The sequence below is a fragment of the Epinephelus lanceolatus genome, chromosome 4 (assembly GCF_041903045.1).
Source record: "Epinephelus lanceolatus isolate andai-2023 chromosome 4, ASM4190304v1, whole genome shotgun sequence".
NCBI classification, from domain to species: domain Eukaryota; kingdom Metazoa; phylum Chordata; class Actinopteri; order Perciformes; family Serranidae; genus Epinephelus; species Epinephelus lanceolatus.
Window position 1 is genome coordinate 29827898 of NC_135737.1, and position 21231 is coordinate 29849128.

The following is a 21231-nucleotide window of genomic DNA, read 5'->3' on the forward strand; positions in this document are numbered from 1 at the left end:
TTTTTCATCAAAAAAGTCATAGCATAGTATGTCGTCAGTTTTTCATCAAAAATGTCATAGTGTAGTATGTCGTCAGTTTTTCGACAAAAATATCATAGTATAGTATGTCATCAATTTTCCATCAAAATCGTCATAGTATAGTAAGTCATCCATTTTTCATCAAAAACGTCATAGTATAGTATGTCATCAATTTTTCATCAAAAAAGTCAGTGTAGGATGTCGTCATTTTTTCATCAAAAACATCATAGTACAGTAAGTCATCAATTTTTCATCAAAATCGTCACAGTATAGCATGTTGTGATTTTTTTTTCGTAAAAAAAGTCATCATTTCATAGTATAGAATGTAAACATTTTCTATCAAAAACATCATAGTACAGTATGTCTTCAATTTTTCATCGAAAACGTTATAGTAGAATATCATCAATTTTCTATGAAAAACGTCATAGTATAGTACGTCATCAATTTTTCATTAAAAAAGTCATAGTAAAGTATGTTGTCAATTTTTCATCAAAAAAGTCATAGTATAGTATAGTATGTTGTCAGTTTTTCATCAAAAATGTCATAGTATAGTATGTTGGCAATTTTCCATTAAAAAATGTCATAGTATAGTATGTTGTCAATTTTTCATCAAAAAAAGCCATAGTATAGTATGTCGGCAATTTTTCATCAAAAAAGTCATAGTATAGTATGTCGTCAATTTTTCATCAAAAAAGTGATAGTGTAGCATGTAGACATTTTTTCTATCAAAAATGTCATAGTATAGTATGTTGTCAATTTTTCATCAACAATGTCATAGTATAGTAATGTTGTCAATTTTTCATCAAAAAAGTCATAGTATACTATGTTGTCAATTTTTCATTAACAATGTCATAGTATGTCGTCAACTTTTCATCAAAAACGTCATAGTATAGTATGTCGTCATTTTTTCATCAAATCGTCATAATATAGTAAGTCCTCAATTCTTCATCAAAAACATCATAGTATAGGAAGTCGTCCATTTTTCATCAAAAACTTCATAGTGTAGGATGTTGTCATTTTTTAATCAAAAACATCATAGTACAGTAAGTCATCAATTTTTCATTAAAAACGTCATAGTATAGTATGTTGTGATTTTTTTTCATAAAAAAAGTCATCATTTCATAGTATAGTATGTAAACATTTTCTATCAACAACATCATAGTACAGTATGTCTTCAATTTTTCATCGAAAACGTTATAGTAGAGTATATCGTCAATTTTCTATGAAAAACGTCATAGTATAGTACGTCATCAATTTTTCATTAGAAAAAGTCATAGTAAAGTATGTCGTCAATTTTTCATCAAAGAAGTCATAGTATAGTATGTTGTCAATTTTTCATCAAAAATGTCATAGTATAGTATGTCGTCAATTTTTCATCAGAAAAGTCACAGTATAGTATGTTGTCAATTTTTCATCAAAAAAGTCATAGTATAGTAGGTCGTCAATTTTTCATCAAAAAAGTCATAGTATAGTATGTCGTCAATTTTTCATCAAAAAAGTGATAGTGTAGCATGTAGACATTTTTTCCATCAAAAATGTCATAGTATAGTATGTCGTCAATTTTTCATCAAAAAAGTCATAGTATAGTATGTTGTCAATTTTTCATCAACAATTTTTCATCAAAAAAGTCATAGTATACTATGTCGTCAATTTTTCATCAAAAACGTCATAGTATAGTATGTCGTGATTTTGTCATCAAATCGTCATAGTATGTCGTACATTTTTCATTAGAACATCATAGTATAGCATGTCGTCAGTTTTTCATCAAAAAAGTCAGTATAGTATGTCGTCAGTTTTTCATCAAAAACGCCATAGTATAGCATGTCGTCAGTTTTTCGTCAAAAATATCATAGTATAGTATGTCGTCAATTTTTCGTCAAAAATGTCATAGAAGAGAAAGTCATCAATTTTTTGTCCAAAACGTCATAGTATAGTATGTCGTGATTTTTTTTTCATAAAAAACGTCATAGTATAGTATGTCAATTTTTCATCAAATTGTCATAGTATATTATGTCGTCAATTTTTCATCAAAAAAGTGATAGTGTAGTATGTAGACATTTTTTCCATCAAAAATGTCATAGTATAGTATGTCGTCAATTTTTCATCAAAAACGTCACAGTACAATGTGTCTTCAATTTTTCATCAAAAAAGTCACAGTATAGTATGTCATCCATTTTTCATGAAATCGTCATAAGTAAGTCGTTAATTTTTCGTCAGAAATGTCACAGTATAGTATGTTGTCAATTTTCCATCAAAAAAGTCATAGTACAGTAAGTCATCAATTTTTCATCACAAACGTCATAGTATAGTATGTCATAAGTTTCTCATTAAAAATGTCATAGTATGTCGTCAATTTTCCATCAAAAACGTCATAGTATAGTGTGTCTTCAATTTTTCATTAAAAAAGTCACAGTACAGTATGTCGTCCATTTTTTCACCAAAAATGTCATAGTATAGCATGTCATCATTTTTTCATCAAAATTGTCATAGTACAGTATGTCTTCAATTTTTCATCAAAAACATCATAGTAGAGAATATCGTCAATTTTCCATCAAAACCGTCATAGTATAGTACTTAGTCAATTTTTCATCAAAAACGTCATAGTATAGTATGTCAACAATTTTTCATCAAAGAAGTCATAGTATAGTATGTCGTGATGTTTTTCATAAAAAAGTCATCCTTTCATAGTATAGTATGTAAACATTTTTTTATCAAAAATGTCATAGTACAGTATGTCTTCAATTTTTCATCAAAAACGTCAGAGTAGCATATGGTCAGTTTTTCATCAAAAATGTCATAGTATAGTATGTAGTCAGTTTTTCATCAAAAACTTAATAGTATATAATGTAGTCAATTTTTCATCAAAAAATTCATAGAATCGTATCAATCAGTCAATTAATCAGTCAATCACTCAATTTTATTAATTAAGCCCAATTTCACAAATCACAGTTTGCCTCACAGGGCTTTACAGCATAGGACATCCCTCTGTCCTTTGGACCCTCACAGCAGATCATGAAAAACACCCAAAAAAACCTCTTTAACGGGGGAAAAAAACGGTAGAAACCTCAGGAAGAGTAACTGAGGAGGGATCCCTCTTCCAGGACGGACAGACATGCAATAGATGTCGTACAGAACAGATCAACATGATAAATTAACAGTAATCCGCCTGACACAATAAGAGAGAAAGAGAGACAGAGAGAGATGCAGGTAATGACAGTAGCTTACAACAACATTAATCAAAGTAATAATATTATAATAATAATTACAGCTACTGTGGTACAATATGTTGAAAGTATATTTTAATATCTGATAGTATACATATGTGACAATAATAGTATGTGTATAATAACAGTAGAAGTATGACTAATGATAACAGCAGCAGCAGGAGTCATCAGGCAGGACCACTGCAGCAGCATAACCACACACGTCACACTTTCCAGGCACGGCTGTGATTTAAGTTAACCTGCGAGACAGTGGAGCACAAAGGCTCTGGAGAAGTGGCTGAGTTAGTGACATCCAGAATGGCCAAGTTAGCAAGATACAGTAACAGGACATCAGTGTTAGCAAGGGAGAGAGAGAGAAGGAGAGAAGTTGCTCGGTGTAATATAGGAGGTCCTCCGGCAGACAGGGCTAAGTCAGCCTAACTAGGGGCTGGTAAAAGGCAAGCCTGAGCCAGCCCTAACTATAAGCTTTATCAAAAAGGAAAGTCTTAAGTCTAGTCTTAAATGTGGAGACGGTGTCTGCCTCCTGGACTGCAACAGGAAGATGACTCCACAGAAGAGGAGCCTGATAGCTGGAGGCTCTGGCTCCTGATCTACTTTTGGAGACTTTAGGGACCACGAGTAGCCCTGCATTCTTAGAGCGCAGTGTTCTGGTGGGATAATATGGCACTATGAGCTCTCTAAGATATGAGCATAGTATAGTATGTCGTCAATATTTCATCAAAAACATCATACTAGAGTATGTCGTCAATATTTCATCAAAAACGTCACAGTATAGTAAGTCGTCACTTTTAAATCAAAAAAGTCATAGTATAGTATAGTATGTCATCAATTTTTCAACAAAAACGTCATAGTAGAGTATATCGTCAATTTTCCATCAAAAATGTCATAGTATAGTATGTCGTCAATTTTTCATCAATAAAATCATAGTATAGTAAGTCATCAATTTTTCATGAAAAAGTTATAGTATAGTATGTCGTGATTTTTTTCATAAAAAAAGTCATTTCATAGTATAGTATGTAAACCTTGTTTTATCAAAAATGTCATAGTACAGTAAGTCATCAATTTTTCATCACAAACGTCATAGTATAGTATGTCATAAGTTTTTCCATCGAAAATGTCATAGTATGTCGTCAATTTTTCATCAAAAACATCATAGTAGTATGTCGTCAGTTTTTCATTAAAAAAGTCATAGTACAGTAAGTCATCAATTTTTTATCACAAATGTCATAGTATAGTATGTTGTGATTTTTTTTCGTAAAAAAGTCATCATTTCATAGTATAGTATGTAAACATTTTCTATCAACAACATCATAGTACAGTATGTCTTCAATTTTTCATCGAAAACGTTATAGTGGAGTACATTGTCAATTTTCTATGAAAAACGTCATAGTATAGTACGTCATCAATTTTTCATTAGAAAAAGTCATAGTAAAGTATGTCGTCAATTTTTCATCAGAAAAGTCATAGTAAAGTATGTCGTCGATTTTTCATCAAAAACGTCACAGTATAGTGTATCGTCAATTTTTCATTAAAAAAGTCACGGTATAGTATGTTGTCCATTTTTTATCAAAAATGTCATAGTATAGTATGTCGTCATTTTTTCATCAAATCATCATAGTATAGTAAGTCCTCAATTTTTCATCAAAAACGTCATAGTATAGTAAGTCGTCATTTTTTCATCAAAAACGTCATAGTGTAGTATCTCATCATTTTTTCATCAAAAACGTCATAGTATAGTATGTTGTCAATCTTTCATCAAAAACGTCATAGTATAGTAAGTCGTGTTTTTTTTCATAAAAAAAGTCATAGTAGAGTATGTTGTCATTTTTTCATTAAAAACGTCATAGTATAGTATGTCGTCAAATTTTCATCATAAAAGTCATAGTGTAGGATGTCGTAATTTTTTCATCAAAAACGTCATAGTACAGTGAGTCATCAGTTTTTCATCACAAACGTCACAGTATAGTGTGTCGTCAATTATTCATTAAAAAAGTCACAGTATAGTATGTTGTCCATTTTTTATCAAAAATGTCATAGTATAGTATGTCGTCATTTTTTCATCAAATCGTCATAGTATAGTAAGTCCTCAATTTTTCGTCAAAAATGTCATAGTATATTAAGTCGTCAATTTTACACCACAAACGTCATAGTATAGTATCTCGTCATTTTTTCATCAAAAATGTCATAGTATATTATGTTGTCAATTTTTCATCAAAAGGTCATAGTGTAGTATGTCGTCAATTTTTGATCCAAAAAGTCCTTGTATAGTATGTTGTCACTTTTTCATCAAAAACGTCATAGTATAGTATGTCGTGATTTTTTTTCATAAAAAAAGTCGTAGTATAGTATCTCGTCATTTTTTCATGAAAAACGTCATAGTGTAGTATGTCGTCAATTTTTGATCCAAAAATGTCATAGTATAGTATGTTGTCACTTTTTCATCAAAAACGTCATAGTATAGTATGTCGTCAATTTTTGATCCAAAAAGTCCTTGTATAGTATGTTGTCACTTTTTCATCAAAAACGTCATAGTATAGTATGTCGTGATTTTTTTTCATAAAAAAAGTCGTAGTATAGTATCTCGTCATTTTTTCATGAAAAACGTCATAGTGTAGTATGTCGTCAATTTTTGATCCAAAAATGTCATAGTATAGTATGTTGTCACTTTTTCATCAAAAACGTCATAGTATAGTATGTCGTCAATTTTTGATCCAAAAAGTCCTTGTATAGTATGTTGTCACTTTTTCATCAAAAACGTCATAGTATAGTATGTCGTGATTTTTTTTCATAAAAAAAGTCGTAGTATAGTATCTCGTCATTTTTTCATGAAAAACGTCATAGTGTAGTATGTCGTCAATTTTTGATCCAAAAATGTCATAGTATAGTATGTTGTCACTTTTTCATCAAAAACGTCATAGTATAGTATGTCGTCAATTTTTGATCCAAAAAGTCATAGTATAGTATGTTGTCATTTTTTCATCAAAAACGTCATAGTGTAGGATGTCGTCATTTTTTTATCAAAAATGTCATAGTACAGTAAGTCATCAATTTTTCATCACAAATGTCATAGTTAGTATCTCGTCATTTTTTCATCAAAAAAAGTCATAGTATAGTATGTTGTCAGTTTTTCATCAAAAATGTCATAGTATAGTAAGTCGTGTTTTTTTCTCATAAAAAAGTCATAGTATAGTATGTTGTCAATTTTTCATCAAAAACGTCATAGCATAGTATGTCGTCAATTTTTGATCCAAAAAGTCATAGTATAGGAAGTCATCAATTTTTCATCAAAAACGTCATAGTATAGTAAGTCGTGTTTTTTTCTCATAAAAAAGTCATAGTATAGTATGTTGTCAATTTTTCATCAAAAAACGTCATAGTGTAGTATGTCGTCAGTTTTTGATCCAAAAAGTCATAGTATAGGAAGTCATCAATTTTTCATCAAAAACGTCATAGTATAGTAAGTCGTGTTTTTTTCTCACAAAAAAGTCATAGTATAGTATGTTGTCAATTTTTCATCAAAAACGTCATAGTATATTTTGTCGTGATTTTTGTCATAAAAAAAGTCATAGTATAATGTGTAAACATTTTTTATCAAAAATGTCATAGTTTTGTATGTCTTCAGTTTTTTATCAAACACATCATAGTACAGTAGGTCATCAATTTTTCATCAAGAATAATTTTCCATATAGTATACTATGTCGAAATGTTTCACTAAAAAAAGTCATAGTATAGTATGTCATAAAAAGTCATAATATAGTATGTCATAAAAGTCATAATAGAGTATGTTAAAAAAAAGTCTTAGTATAGAATTTCAGAAAAAAAAAGTCATAGTTTTGTATGGTACAAACAAAAATAAATAAATGTCATAGTGTAGTATGTCCAAAAAGTTATAAAAAGTCATAGACTTACAATTGTAAGTCATACAAAAATGTTCTACAAAAGTCATAGTATAGCATAGTATACTATAGAAAAGCCTAACAAAAAAGATATAGCATAGTGTGTCCAAAAAAAGTCATAGTGCAGTATGTCATAAAAAAAGTTTTTAAAAAGCTATAATGTAGTGTGCTATGTCACTGAAATCAAAGTTGTTGACTTGCTGTGTTTTACACCTTAACGTCTCAGGATAGCATACCTGGGTCTGACACTGAGCCTGCGAACCATCTCGTTTATCATTTGCATCCCGGGCTTCATCCTGCTTGGTCGACAGCTGAGGAAGGAGGAAAGAAATGCCATCCACGGAGCTCTGGCCAACGGCGGCACAGAGCTGGAGGCACTCAGGAAGGAAGAGTTTGTGATTTCTAATTCTGACCAATCACAACAAACGCAAGACAACAGCACAGACAGGGAGACACGGCTGTGACAGATCCACAAGAACTGACCCCCTCTTGTCTCCTTCACACACACACACACACATACACACCACAGGTGAACAAATACACCCTCAGTATGAACACAGTGATACTGTACACGCACACACTCAAATGAGATTTGCAGGGAATCACGTATCTGATCATCTCATACAAAGCATAAATTCTATATTTGTACTACTGGACCTGGGAGACTTTGTGAATTTGACAGGAAATTTGATATAACTGAAATATTTCTTGAATGTATATGCTGTTTTTTTTCTTAAAAAGAAAAGTTTAACAATATTTTTCTGGTTTTAATGGAGGCACAAGAGATAAGACGAAATGTTACTACTACAAAAGCAGTATCATTCTGAAAACCAGCACTTATAAAGCTGCCTCTTTGGATTTTTCTTTATCTTGTTGACATCACTGTTTCTGAACAGAGGAAGTGGCCTTATAACCCAGAGGCATGGCGCTAAATTTCAACAAAATAACTGTTTAAAGATTAGGCCTTCAAGCAGACAGGAAGTAATGGTTTATTTTGTTTCATCAGGATTTTAAATAGAAAAGATAACAGTAACTTTCAGAGGGGTTGGCAGTTGCCGATTTGACAAATGTGCCTCATTCACTCAACAGTTACCTCTAAATCATGCATCTCACAGTTTGAGCAGATATCTAAACACTGTTTTGACTTTTACACTCACTTTAGAAAAAAGATTCATGTCTGACTGACTCTAACACTTTTGTCTTTTACTTTAAGCCCAAAGTCAGGTTTGATTGTACTGAAGTCTGTGTTGTGCGCTTTCTGGACGTGAACTTGTTCCTTTGGTACTCGTACTCACTAAAAGTGGAAACTGTATTTTAGTGAGATTTGCTTACCTGTTTGTCTAGTGGAGGCTGCTTCATAGTTTTATACTTTCAACCAGCACTAGCCCAAGTTAATTCATTTAAATGTGGTATTAATGAAGAAAAAAATACATATCAAGAGTACACAACACTAAACTTTGTCATGACACTGATACGATTACACTAAATTTGTTCAGAAGATCTGGCTTCGCCTCAGCAGGTGGTATTGAGCAGCCATTTTGTTGGAACAGATGGCTGAGGTGAACGCTTGCTCTTGTGTCTGCCACCTGTAAAAGGCAGATTTAGTACTACTGCAACACTGATAAAAGATACTGTGTGCTGTTTCAGTCTTTAGGCAAATGACTCCACTGTGTGTGTGACATGTCACCACAGGAAATGTTACTGATATGTATAAGCTCGGCTTCCACGTCTGCAGCCATTGCTCTACATATTGTTTCACTTTTTTTTTTAGTTTATGTTGGGGGTTTTTCTTTGTGTATTTTTGCGTGTGCAAGAACTCCTGTGCCAAAACCCACAGACAGACAGACAGACAGACAGACAGACAGACAGATCATGGTCTAAACTCAGGTTTTTCCTATACTCATAAACCACTCCATCCCATAATCACAACCCATTTCCTTGAAATCCGTCAAGAATAATTTCTAAAATAAAATTAATCGACTAGCTACTGTATCTCAAGGCAATTTGTTTTTAAAAGAGTATTACTTTTGTGTTTGTAAATGTATAGCATATTATCATTTTGTAAGCCTTCATTTCCAAAATGGACGCATACCATTTTGCTAACTTACACTACGTGGTGACTGAATCATCTTTGCAATTCAGGTTTAGTTTCAGGCACAGGCGGCCACAACTGCAGACTCAGAGGAGCAGCGAGAGGCGTAGAGGAAGCAAGTCATTATCTCAGTAATGTAAGGCATTTACTTGCATTAAAGAAATCAGAATGTAAATAATTTTCTTGGATTATTTTTGTAAAATTTGAAAGAATATCTTAAATGTTACACTAAAATAAAACTTTTAATATCCAATGAAATGTGTTGGTGTTGTTGATTTAAAAACAAGGCACGGCAAAAAGAATTGTATCTGTATTTATTTCACAAAAATGTACTACATCCACCAACAAGGCACTTTCATCTGACTCCTGTCTTCAACAGAAATGTCAGAGCACAACTTAAGGGCATCTTTGCAATTTTACGACCTGAATAAAAACTGTGGTGAACCCAATAACCTGCTTATTTATCGTAAAACAATTGGGGGACATTGAAGCATTTGGCGATTACAATCTCAGCTCCTCTTTAACAGTGACAGGTCCCAGGATCGGGGGAATAAAAAACCATACAGCCTCCTTTCATGACACATATAGTGTAACTCCTGGTGCAACTCTCACACTTTCCCAAAAATGAATGCTTGAAACACGCAGTACAGAAAATATACAACAATTTGAGCTGTCTGTGGTAACTGTTGTACCTTTGACTAGGATTAAATCTATCATATTTTAAAGCTCAAACAAGATCCTAAGAGGTTTAATCCAATTTTTCTACCCCTACAAATATTTACTTTTACTTGTATCCATAGATCTACTATGCCAAATTTTCTTGAACATTTACAAGTTCAAATTACAGAGGAAAAGAAAAGAAAAAACATGAAAACTGGAAATTAGAAATCTCTAACCATTATCATTCACCACAACTACTCAGGTTAAATAAAAAGTACACATTATCAAATGGAATACAACCCAAAAAAAGTGAGTAGACGATTTGACTAAGTGCAAGTGTACATGCAAATTATATTCACACAGCCAGGTGAGCACAAACTCAATTTCCATACTGTTGTGGAGCTCTAAGTCGGTGCAGCATTTGTCCCTGCTAGAAATAATGACACAAACCCTCCGTATCAAAATACATTCATAGCCGTCACTGCTCTAGCTTTCCAAAGATCTTACACCCTACACCTCGCTAAAACCAATGACACAAGCCGTAAAAACATCCATCCTTGTTGCATATTTCTTTACCAATAAGGTCACTAAATTTCCTCCAATTCCTTCACACAGTTAATCTGCCTGATATAGTGTGCACATAAAAAAGCAATCCTTTAAGTCAGACTGCTCCAGGCAGAAACAGGAAATCATTTATTACTCGTGCTATTTAAGCAAGTCTGAAGCCCTAACAAAAATTCACCTTCATGCTTTAAAACCATTACTGACGTCAGCAAAAAATATGTACCTCAGAGTAGCCACTCCTGGTTTTGTGATACGCACTGTGACACACGGCGATATATGAAGGTAAAGCATGTGTTGCAGTGTCTCTCTGTGGCTGGGCTAATCTGCTGTGTAAACACTTCAACCTCAGGGGACTTTCCAAAAACTAGTCTTCCTTTTTGTTCCCGCTATCTTGAAGATTCTGAAAAGACAGGAAAAAGAAAGGAAAAGAAAATGTCAGTTTATGTGTGACGATGTTAGTCCACAATAACGCATTGTGGTTATTACTACAGCTTTACTTTCAAACTCTATTTCACTTATCTGTGGTAAATCTACCTATTGTGTGTTTCTTAGTCCCAAGCACTTACTTCAATAGGCTTTAAGTTAATCATGAAATAGAAAGGCTTGTTAAAATGTGAATTACAGAGGAGCCTTGCCTCCCACCTGCCTGTTGTTAATCAGTCTCAGTGGCTCTCTGAAGTGGTTATATCTAAGTAGTGAATGACCCAACAAGTCATTATCCTGCTGTGTTTACAGCTCAGCATTACCTGGAGCTCCTGATGTTCTTTCAGCAGTCTGTCGTACTCCCTGGCGAGGCCGTCCATCTGCTTCCTCATCACATCTGCCTCTGACTGGGAGTTCTTCAAGGCTGGAGAGGAAACAAGCACGCATCAGTACAGGGCATCCTCAGTGTCTTTAGATGTGACAAATTTTACAGTCTACAGTTCTTCTATCAACTTCCCTGGAATCTGACACTAACATGTCTAAAAGCAAATAATGTGCGCATGTGCATGGATACTAACCATCTCCTGAGGTCTTCAGTTCGTCTTTCAGTTTCTCCACTTCTTTCCTCAGCAGCTCCATGCCCTCTGCAGTGGCCTTGTCACCCTTCCCCTCCATCAGAGTCTGGAATACAGCAAATGGCATGAGTCACAAGGACATGAAATACAGCTCTTTATCAGACACGTGTAACTCTGATGAAGTGGGGGGTATTTATTGTGAAGCAACTGGGGAGTATTTATTGTGAAGCAACTGACTCACAGTCATGTAGACAGTACAGTCTCAATAAACATATGCACCAATGCCTCCTTTTGCTTGTTTTACTCACAAATTGACAAAGAATAAAACTCAGTTTTCCTAAAGTCTAGTTTTTATTTTGGTTGACATTTTTTTCAGTTTTAGTTAACGTTAATAACTTTTTATTAGATATTTGGGGGGGCTTTTGCCCTTATTTGATAGGACAGATATAGTGTGAAGGGGCGAGAGCAAAGGGCAGCAAAGGGCCTTAGATTGGAATCAAACCCGTGGCCGCTGCAGCAAGGACACAGCCTTTTTACATGGGGTGCCTGCTATACATGGTGAGTTAGTGGGTGCCCCAGTTAACTATAATAACTTTGAGCTGGAGGTGGTGACTGAAGGGAATCAAACCAAGTGTGAAGGTTTGGTAGACAAGTGTGTTAAGGGTAAGTGATGTCTGCCTCTTAATGTGCTCTGAAGACTTGCACTCCACCTTGTGTACACTCCAGTTGGCATCCTAGGAGTCCCATGACATAAAAAACTGATCCACATTGGCCTTTCACCTGGACATGGGGATTTGATGATAAGTGACAAAAAACACCCAGAGGTCCCACCTTAAATAACTGAAGATGTGTTCAACTGCCTAAAAATATCTAAATGGAATCCTGACAAACCAAGAGATTAAATGAAACAAACAAAATCTACAATCTGACACAAAAATGATAACTTTCATATGTCAGGTACAGGTAAATCAGTTTCATTACTCAACAGTACCGTCAACATTATTAACTGTGTGGTGTAGATTTTGCAGTTATGGATTTATCTAAGCACTGTAGGGCTGCAACTAACAATTATTTTCATTGTCGACTAATCTGTCAATTATTTCTTCGATTAGTCGACAAATCATTTTATTGAAAAATGTGTTAAAATGTTGAAAAATGTTGGTCTGTCTCTCCCAAACCCCAAAATTATGTCATCTAATGTCTTGTTTCGTCCTCACGCCAAAGGGTTTTAGTTCACCTTCATGAGAGTGTGTAAAGCTGTATTTTGGGGTACTTTTATAGTACTTTTCTATGAAAAATGACTCAACCCGATTAGTTGACAACTAAAATAGCCACCAATTATTTTAATAGTCGATTAGTCATTGATTAGTCGACTAATCATTGCAGCCCTAAAGCACAATGACAACCTTGCATATTTGCCCATCCAATGTGGACCCCACCTGTTTCAGCAGCTCATTGTCCTCCATGTATTTCTTGGCAGCCTTGTTAGCATTGTCAGCCTGCGCCTGAAGAGCAGCTGTAGTGCCGGACACTGCTGCCAGTTGGTTGATCAAGGTGACCACTCGCTTCATGACCCTGCAACACGACAATGGCATAATAAAGGTTTGAGAAACACATTTGATTTGTCATTTGTGCATTAGTATAAGAGAGCAAAGACTCACAGCCAAAGGAAGACGGCAAAGCCAGAGATGTAGAGGTTCCTCTGGGCTCTGAACAGCTTCATGTGCAGGTGATCATACATGTTAGGTTGCACCTTGGCATCTGTGCCAAGCTCTCTGGATGAATATTTCCTCACCTCACGTACTGCATCTAAAGAAAAAATTATGTAAGCAATCAGCAATCACAAAAAGTTACTCTTTTTCTTCTGTCAGAGAGCAATCACTTTCTGACCTCACCCCTTTCCATTTGAACATTTTTTTCCCTACATGTTAAACTACATGACAAACTATGAGATTGTGGTTTGATTAACTTAAATGACCAAACATTCAGAAGATAGGGGCCCTCATAACTGACCCATACTGGAAGCATAGTTTTGTTTGTTTGTTTGTTTTCACAGCATTGCACAGTACGTAAAAAAATCCCTCCTGCTCACTGTTTCAACAGTTCATGTCATCTCAAGTCTAACCTTGAGTTATTACCTACAGTATTCACAACGTCGAGAGGAAAACACCTGACACACTTCATGTATGACTTACCAAGGAAGAGAACAATAAGTACTATGATCATTGTGAGAAACACTTTGTTCCAGAATCTGGCCATCCAGCTCCAGATCCTCAGCTGGAATATACTCTGCCACCTGCAACCACACACAGATACATAATCACAATCATTACAGACACTGGCAACATGTTACAACACACACACGATTCTGACTTACCTCCTGGCTGAGATAAAGGGTATGCAGAGGATGACAAGGACGCCTATCTCCACGTAGAGAAAGATGGCCACAGCAGTCCATTGCAGCGTCATCTTTAGTGAGGGTCTCTAAAGATACCCTGATGAAAACAGACATGAAATCTTACAGAATAACAGGTATAAACTGGGTCATGAGCAGCCTCTCTGACAAAAACAAATAAATAAAAACTACTGAGACCACAAAGCTGAGTCATTTGGGAAGTTTCAGCTAGCTAGCGTGTGTGGCTTTTACCTCACTTGGACAACAATGCAGCCTCAGTTGAGAAAAAGTCTAACTTAAGCTGCTAATCCAACCTGTTCACAGTCCACATACCTTAACATAAACTCACAAAGCCACATTTAACTCTGTCAAACCCACGCTAACAGTCTGCGTACCCTACAGCGACCCCCTCACAAGTTATATGTGACAACACACACACACAGCGAGCGTGACATCCTTAACACACGCGTACGCTTTTATAAAAGCTTTCACACTTTTTATCCTCTGTCCATCTTCGAACTCGTTACCTTAACAGAACGCTAACGTTAAACTATTCTGGGCAATTCAGAAACAGCGTCAGCGTTAGCTACACTAGCTAAACATTTTAAAATGGCTATAACGAGGTTAAGTAGCTAAGTTCATGTCAGTATTCAGGCATACAGAAACTTAACTCACCAGCAAATCGACAAAGATACGGACTAAAAGAAGATAAACTTCTTAATTCAACCTGAGAGAAAACTCTGGCTGCTTCCTCTTCCTGTATTTGCTCCAGAGAGCTCGCGCGAACGACCTTACTTCCGGTCTTTGTTCTTCCAAAATAAAACTAGTTTAACGCAAGACTTTTGTTTGTGATACCTTTTTTTTTTTTATCTAATCCCTTTTCTTTCATATTAATTCCATAGATATGTTTCTCTCAAATTTTGGCTGCAAATTTGTTATCATCTGTGTTACTGAGCAAGATAAATCATCCACCTGACAGGTGTGGCATATCAGGATTTTCAAGATTTTCAAGCATTTTACTGTGTTCTGACTTCTTTGCTGCCCTCTCTTCACATAGACTCAGTACACACATTTTGTCTTTCCTTAAAGGACACCAACTGCAGAATTTCTGTCTATTAACTTAGTGTTTATTTCAGTTCTGCCACTGAAATACTCACACATAAATAAGTAATCATTGTCAGTAAAGAGAGGAAAAAAAACATTTCTGTCCAAAAAGCTAGAGCTCAGAAGAGAAAAGTACTGTTAACAGTGTTTTTGTCACTCAGTGAAATCATCATGGAAATCTCATATAGAACATGTAAAGACAAAGGTGTCTAAAAATATTTTTGTGCTGAACAAAAGCAATGTATATGTTAGATTGCAAGGCAATGAGAATTCTGTACTATTCACTATTTTGCCATATTTTAGTTATTGTGTGGAGGTGTGGGGCTACATGTATGTGAGTAACATGAAGCCATTGGTTACATTACAGAATAGAGCAGTAAGAATTATTCATAAACTAAATCCAAGACAACACATGACTATTTAAACTTAAAGACTTAGTTGATTTACAGATGCTGTTAAATATGTGTAAAGCAAAATGCAGTGTTTCCAGAACATTTACAAAAGTTGTTCGTTTTTATTTCAGAGGACGATGAGTATAGAGGAAAATTTCTCTTTGAGCACCAGTTTGCGTGGACTACATTAAAACAAATGTATATTTCAGTGGTGGGAACTGTGGAATTCTCTACAGAGTGATTTAAAGGGTTGTGTAAATGTTTCAGATTAAGAAAATGTATAAAGAAAGAGCAATTGGACTATTTGAAGTTGTTGTGTAGAAGCTGGTTCCTTGTTGGGGGGGACACTGTGTATGGCTTCCTTGTCTTCTGTTTACGTATTAATGTTTCTTTCTGAAGTTACTCTAAGTATTGGTAACTGTAACTGACAGAACATCTATGTTATGATTATTTGTGTTTTGAGGGAGGGGCAGGTAAAATGAGATTGATTTCCTCTCCCTTCTCCTTTTTCGGTCATGAAATGTGTATTAGAATTTTTCTGATTACGACTTTGATTGCTGCGTATGCACATGAGCAGAACAACTGACATGACATTTTTTAAAAAAAATTACATTTGATGACTTAAAGAATATTGTTCTGTATGAAACATCATTGATATAACTGATGAAAATTCTTGAGTCCTTTGTGGGTGCACAGCTACAGTAGCATGTTCCTACTCCTCACTGTTTAAGACAAGCATTACCAATAATTTGCTATTGTTTCATTAGCTGCATGATTACTGTTGAGGCTTAACTGGAGAACACAGAGCAATAAAGATGACATCAGTGATACATATGTGGCTTTGCAGTTTAATTTGTCATAAAAATAAAATAAAAAATGCTAAAATAAAAATAAAAAATATCACAACTCAATACTCTTATGTTCCCAGATCATGCACTGGTCCATATGTGTTCTGGAGGTAATCTATTACAGCTGAGGTACTGGACAGAGAATTGAACACTTTCCTCTCAGGCTGGGAGCTAACTCTCTCCAGCATGTAGATAAGATGATGGTGGAAGCATGTGAATGGAGTGCCCTGCTCTATGGCAATGTCCACCCAGTCCCAAATACACTCCAAAGGAGTATCCTCATAGCCGGTGAACATGGCAGGGTTTGCAAGCAACCCTCGTGCAGCCATCACACCTGGTGAGACAATCCAAACACACAAGATGAATAAATTAGAAAGGAATATTGAGATTTACACATCTGTCATGAGCTGTGAGTGTACTTGTAAAAGAAACCCTACCATCGACACCAGTAAGCTGGTGAGTGGACTCCACATCACGGAGGTACTTTATGTCCCCATTGGCAATGACGGGGATGGACACGCTGTCTTTGATTGTCTTTATGGCATCGTAATGGACTGGCTGGTGGCGCTCTTCTGCTGTACGGCCGTGAACTGTTATCCATGACACACCTGCTGATTCAGCTTTCTGGCACAGATCCACCGTCCGCCTCAGGTCCTTGTGAATTCTGTGGGTGAAATGAAATGGTCTTTATTCAATGTTTTCACTCTTGCTTGTCAATTACACACAGGTCCAAAAGACACACACATGCACAAACAGGACCTATACTTGCACAAAGTGGAGAGATGTCAGAGTGAGGGGGCTGCCCTTGGTGAGGCGCCCCGAGCGGTTGGGGGGTTCGATGCCTTGCTCAAGAAGTGAACTGGTACCTCTCCAGCCGCCAGTCCACGCTCCATATTTTGGTCCAGATGGGGACTCAAACAGGCGACCCTCCGGTTCCCAACCCAAGTCCCTATGGACTGAGCTACTGCCGCCCCGCAATTACGCATTAATTCATGTATTCTGACACTTGCAAAATGTATTTTTACCACATACAATTAAATGTACAGTCCAACTAATACTGGATTACTGAGGCAAGTGCTGACATTCAAATTTTGGAGTTTAAAAATGCTATAATACAAAGTCTAATTGTAATTTCTTCAACATCAAACAACCAATCTTGGCCCAGATCCCTTAATTTTTTAATGTAAGCAAGAATACTGTGCAGGACATTTTAACATTAAAAATTAAAGTTGCCAGTGCTCAAACTGTGTCATGTATAATTAAGTTTAATGTCAATCTGGTTCATTTTTTTTTACCTTATTTTGATGGAGGCTGTATAGTTTGGATTGTCCACTTGGTTCCTGACATGTCTGACCATGTCCTTCACAAGTTCAGGCTTGTTGATGAGGCATGCACCATACCCAGCTGACATTGCCCATCTGAAAACACAGCAACAAAGTTAATCCAATGAGCTAGATAAAACCAAATTTCTGACAGATTTACAAGAATGTTCAGGGTGCAGGGTGGTTAATTCCTATGTTGTGCAAACTGTGAGCTTTTGATTCTCTAGGAAAATCAAAATGCTGACATATGAGAGTAATGAAAAAGAGACTGATGGCCAAATTGTACCAGGGCCTTCAGTCAGTCACTGCACCTCTGGGGACAGCCACAGTTGAGGTCAACTCCATCTGAGAAAGGTGCTACCACACAGGCCGCATCAGCAAGAGTCTGGGCATCATGGGCGGCAAACTGCACTATCAGGGGCCAGTCACCTGAAGAGGAAAAGGAACAAGAATAAATGGTGATAGCAACGAAGTTTTACAATTTCTCAGCAATAAGGCAGTTTGTGCAAAACCCACACTAAACAACACAGTCATCGTGTTACAAGATATCTGTGTGTTTGGATGCTATCTATGGGAAGTGGTGGAGCAGCAAGACTTATGATAGTGCACTATTACATTCAGCTCATAATGCAATGTTGCAACTCACTCTCATTGGTGGTGAATTCACTATCTCTGGCTTTGATCGATCGCATGAAGTCTGCAGCAACTATCATCGGGGTGAAGCAGATATCACAGTTGTATTTCCTCACCAAGGACCTGAATGCAAGTCTGTGGAGAGACAGAAAAAACTGTGGTGAGCATAGTTTGCAACAGACACTCAATAAAGGGTAGCTGTACCTGCAGTATGTCTAATACAGGAGAACAGAGCACATGAGGAAAATGTGTTTGCACCTTGAAATTCATACATTTATTACTTCAAAACATTAGGGAATTAGTAGCTACCATTATGGAAATACAACAGTCTCCACTTACTTTGAGTATCGTACCATCGGAGCACATATTTTCAGGACCTTCCCCTTTTCAAACATGTCCATGATACTGGTGTTTCCGTTTGAGGTCTTCATTTTACACAAGCAGCACTGTTAGCCAGCTAGCATAACAAGCTAACAACTCCAATATTCAAGAGTAAAGTTTCGTTTGAGGTTGAATTCTGTCGTCTGGCATTTACTTCATCGTTTCAAAGTCGATAACAAAGTGCATATAGTCCATATAACCCCACACAGTCGCAAACAGAAACACAGATATAGCTAGGTTTACTTCGGAGGAACAAACAACGCTGCTTCAATCCACCATGAGAGGAAGAAATGTGGGCGTGTCTTTGCGACCTCTGAACTCATACGTCATGCAAAAAACAACATGTGTGTTTATGTGTTTTATTTTATTTTTCAGATCTTAAACATCCATTTACTAGTTTAACTAGTTTGTATTGTAAATATTGTGTCATTTTGTGTTAAAAAATATATTATCGAAAAACCAACCTTAGAATTGGTACGTCATACTGATCCATTCAAAGCTGCCTTCAAGTTCTGTGGGAAAAGTTACCTCTCGAGTTTACAGATCACTAAAATGCTGCACTGAGATTTTGGAATTAGAATAACTTGCTGAAATGGGCTTACACAGTAGGGACATACAAACAATTCCAATAACTTCCTATATAGCAAATATATAAATAATATATAAATATATTAAGCCCCTTATTATCATTATTATTATTATTATTATTATTATTACTCATATCTAATTTTTTATAGCCCCAAATGACATTGACCATCAAACATTTATCCTACAGATAATTATTTAAAAAAACAAAGGCAACATTTAAATACAAGACAGAATGGAGAAAACGTTCTGTCTTTAATTGTTTTGCAACAGAAAACTTCATTTTTTCTTGCTATTGTTAGTGCTTTTTTTTTTTACATTACAGTGTCTTTTAGCAGATAAATTATTCTCTGTTTCCTGCCCAGGGACCTCAGATGAAAATCCGCTTATTGCTAACTCTGGTGCAGCTAAATAGCTCTGCACTGTCCCTGTTAAATAAATAATAAAACAAATACATAATACTTGGCAGGTCATAATCTCTTATCTTACCGTTGGTTGTGAAAAGCAGCTCCATCAGTGCAACATTGGGTGAGATGTGTTGTGAAAGAACAGAAAGTGAAATATACTGAGGAGATGATGCAAGAGGTTACCCAATACCTACTGTTCCTCAGCTCTCATCAGGTCAGGACTGCCACTGGTGGAGGCTTCTTCTGAGGAAACCCCTCTGGCACAGAAATGCTAAGAAAACACTGAACTGAAGGAATAAGCACTAATGCTGTGGTAATTTTTACACACCATAAAGCCAAGCATTTGAACAGACTTGGTGCTTGTAAGGTAGACAGATGCTATGTACTAGAAAATGTGTTATTTGTTCTTTGTGAAATAAGTAAAAAGCTAAAAGTTACAAACTTGTGACTGCTATCAGAAAGGGGCTTTCTGGTGTGTTTTCTATGTCATTGTGTCCCTGTAATCATTTACAGTGACCACTAGAACAATCTTCCCAAATAACACTTCTTATAAAGACTGAGGCTGTTGTAATATGACAATTGCAGTAAATTGTACTTTGTACTGATAATGTTGATACTAGGTCAATTGCATGTTATCTTGCTTATCCCAGTTATGTCAGTGTCTCCACTGTGTAGCACCTAGTCAACACAACATCACTAAAACCCAACTTATGATCTGTAATGTTGAAAATGTGATTTGAAGCACAGAATTCACTTCACTATGGAATGACAGAATGTCTCCTGTAGGAGTTTCCCTCTCTGGCCACAGGAGGCCAGTAAAGCATCCTAAAAGCATTTCTCATCATGCTGAGTCTCATGATCCGACTCAATACCTATTTTTATACAGTCTATGCTCAATACCCCAGGGGAAAACACAGGTTTTTCATGCACTGATCAATTTTAAGATTTTGGGCTATTTTGATTCCATGAAATGTCTTCTTTCAGACAGGTGGAAAGAAAATAAAAATAGACATTTAGCTGTTTAGTTCAGATTTCAGTTCTGGAAATTTATTGGAAAAGTGCATATATAATTAGCCTTGATAATGCTTCATTTCCATATTCAAACATAAAGTTTAAGACAACGTATTAAAAACATGAAGTTGGTGATATAGTTTAACTCTGTTCACCTGTAGCGTCTTAAAAATATATGTAATTTTACAATACGCATCTTTAAGGGCAATTTTCTCAAAATGTTTTTTCTCATACTCTGAGCCAGACATCCCCAGATTTATTCCCATCTATATTCAAAAGATTTTCACAGAGGGGCTTGTTCATATATCATTTATAGCCTGATTTTTTTTAAACATTTTATTCCGAAAAACAGGGTGATAGATGGATGATGGATTTTTTTTTTACTGTTTACAATATTTTCTGATTTATAGAGTAATAAAAAGAGATATCAAAAACTATATTTGCAAAAACCTCTGACTCTTAATATGTCAACAAAATAAGGCAAGAAATTTTAAACCAGCTTTATCCAGTGTTCAGATTTATGTTGTGGAAATGTATGCAAATTGGTGCATATTTAAATTTCAGAAAACCTTTAAGATAAAAAGAAATTGCCTTAATATAAGTAATCACCTAGGGAAGTTTCATGGTGATATTTATGTGTTAAAAAAGTTTCCCTATTCACCTGGGATGTCTTCCCTTAAAAAGGGACAGTTCACCCAAAA

General features: G+C 35.6%; 2 protein-coding genes across 2 annotated transcripts in view; one reads left to right on the forward strand and one right to left on the reverse strand.

Moving 5' to 3' along the window:
* Positions 1-9440, forward strand: part of LOC117259958 (solute carrier organic anion transporter family member 1C1-like) — a 56066-nt gene extending 46626 nt beyond the window's left edge. The window contains exon 15 of the mRNA XM_033631783.2: positions 7365-9440. Within this exon, the coding sequence (XP_033487674.2) occupies positions 7365-7602 (238 nt within the window). The 3' untranslated portion in view covers positions 7603-9440. The remainder of the gene's footprint in view (positions 1-7364) is intronic.
* An 87-nt stretch (positions 9441-9527) lies between these two features.
* Positions 9528-18824, reverse strand: dus4l (dihydrouridine synthase 4-like (S. cerevisiae)). Its single transcript, XM_033631784.2, has 14 exons — positions 18486-18824; positions 18160-18281; positions 17825-17942; positions 17487-17609; positions 16629-16855; positions 16281-16525; positions 14420-14433; positions 13830-13934; positions 13648-13748; positions 13114-13261; positions 12892-13027; positions 11456-11558; positions 11201-11301; positions 9528-10854 (listed from the first exon to the last, which is right to left on the reverse strand). The coding sequence occupies exons 1-14, from the start codon at positions 18575-18577 to the stop codon at positions 10819-10821; spliced, it is 1671 nt and encodes a 556-aa protein (XP_033487675.2). The 5' UTR covers positions 18578-18824; the 3' UTR covers positions 9528-10818.
* Positions 18825-21231: the final 2407 nt, after the last annotated feature.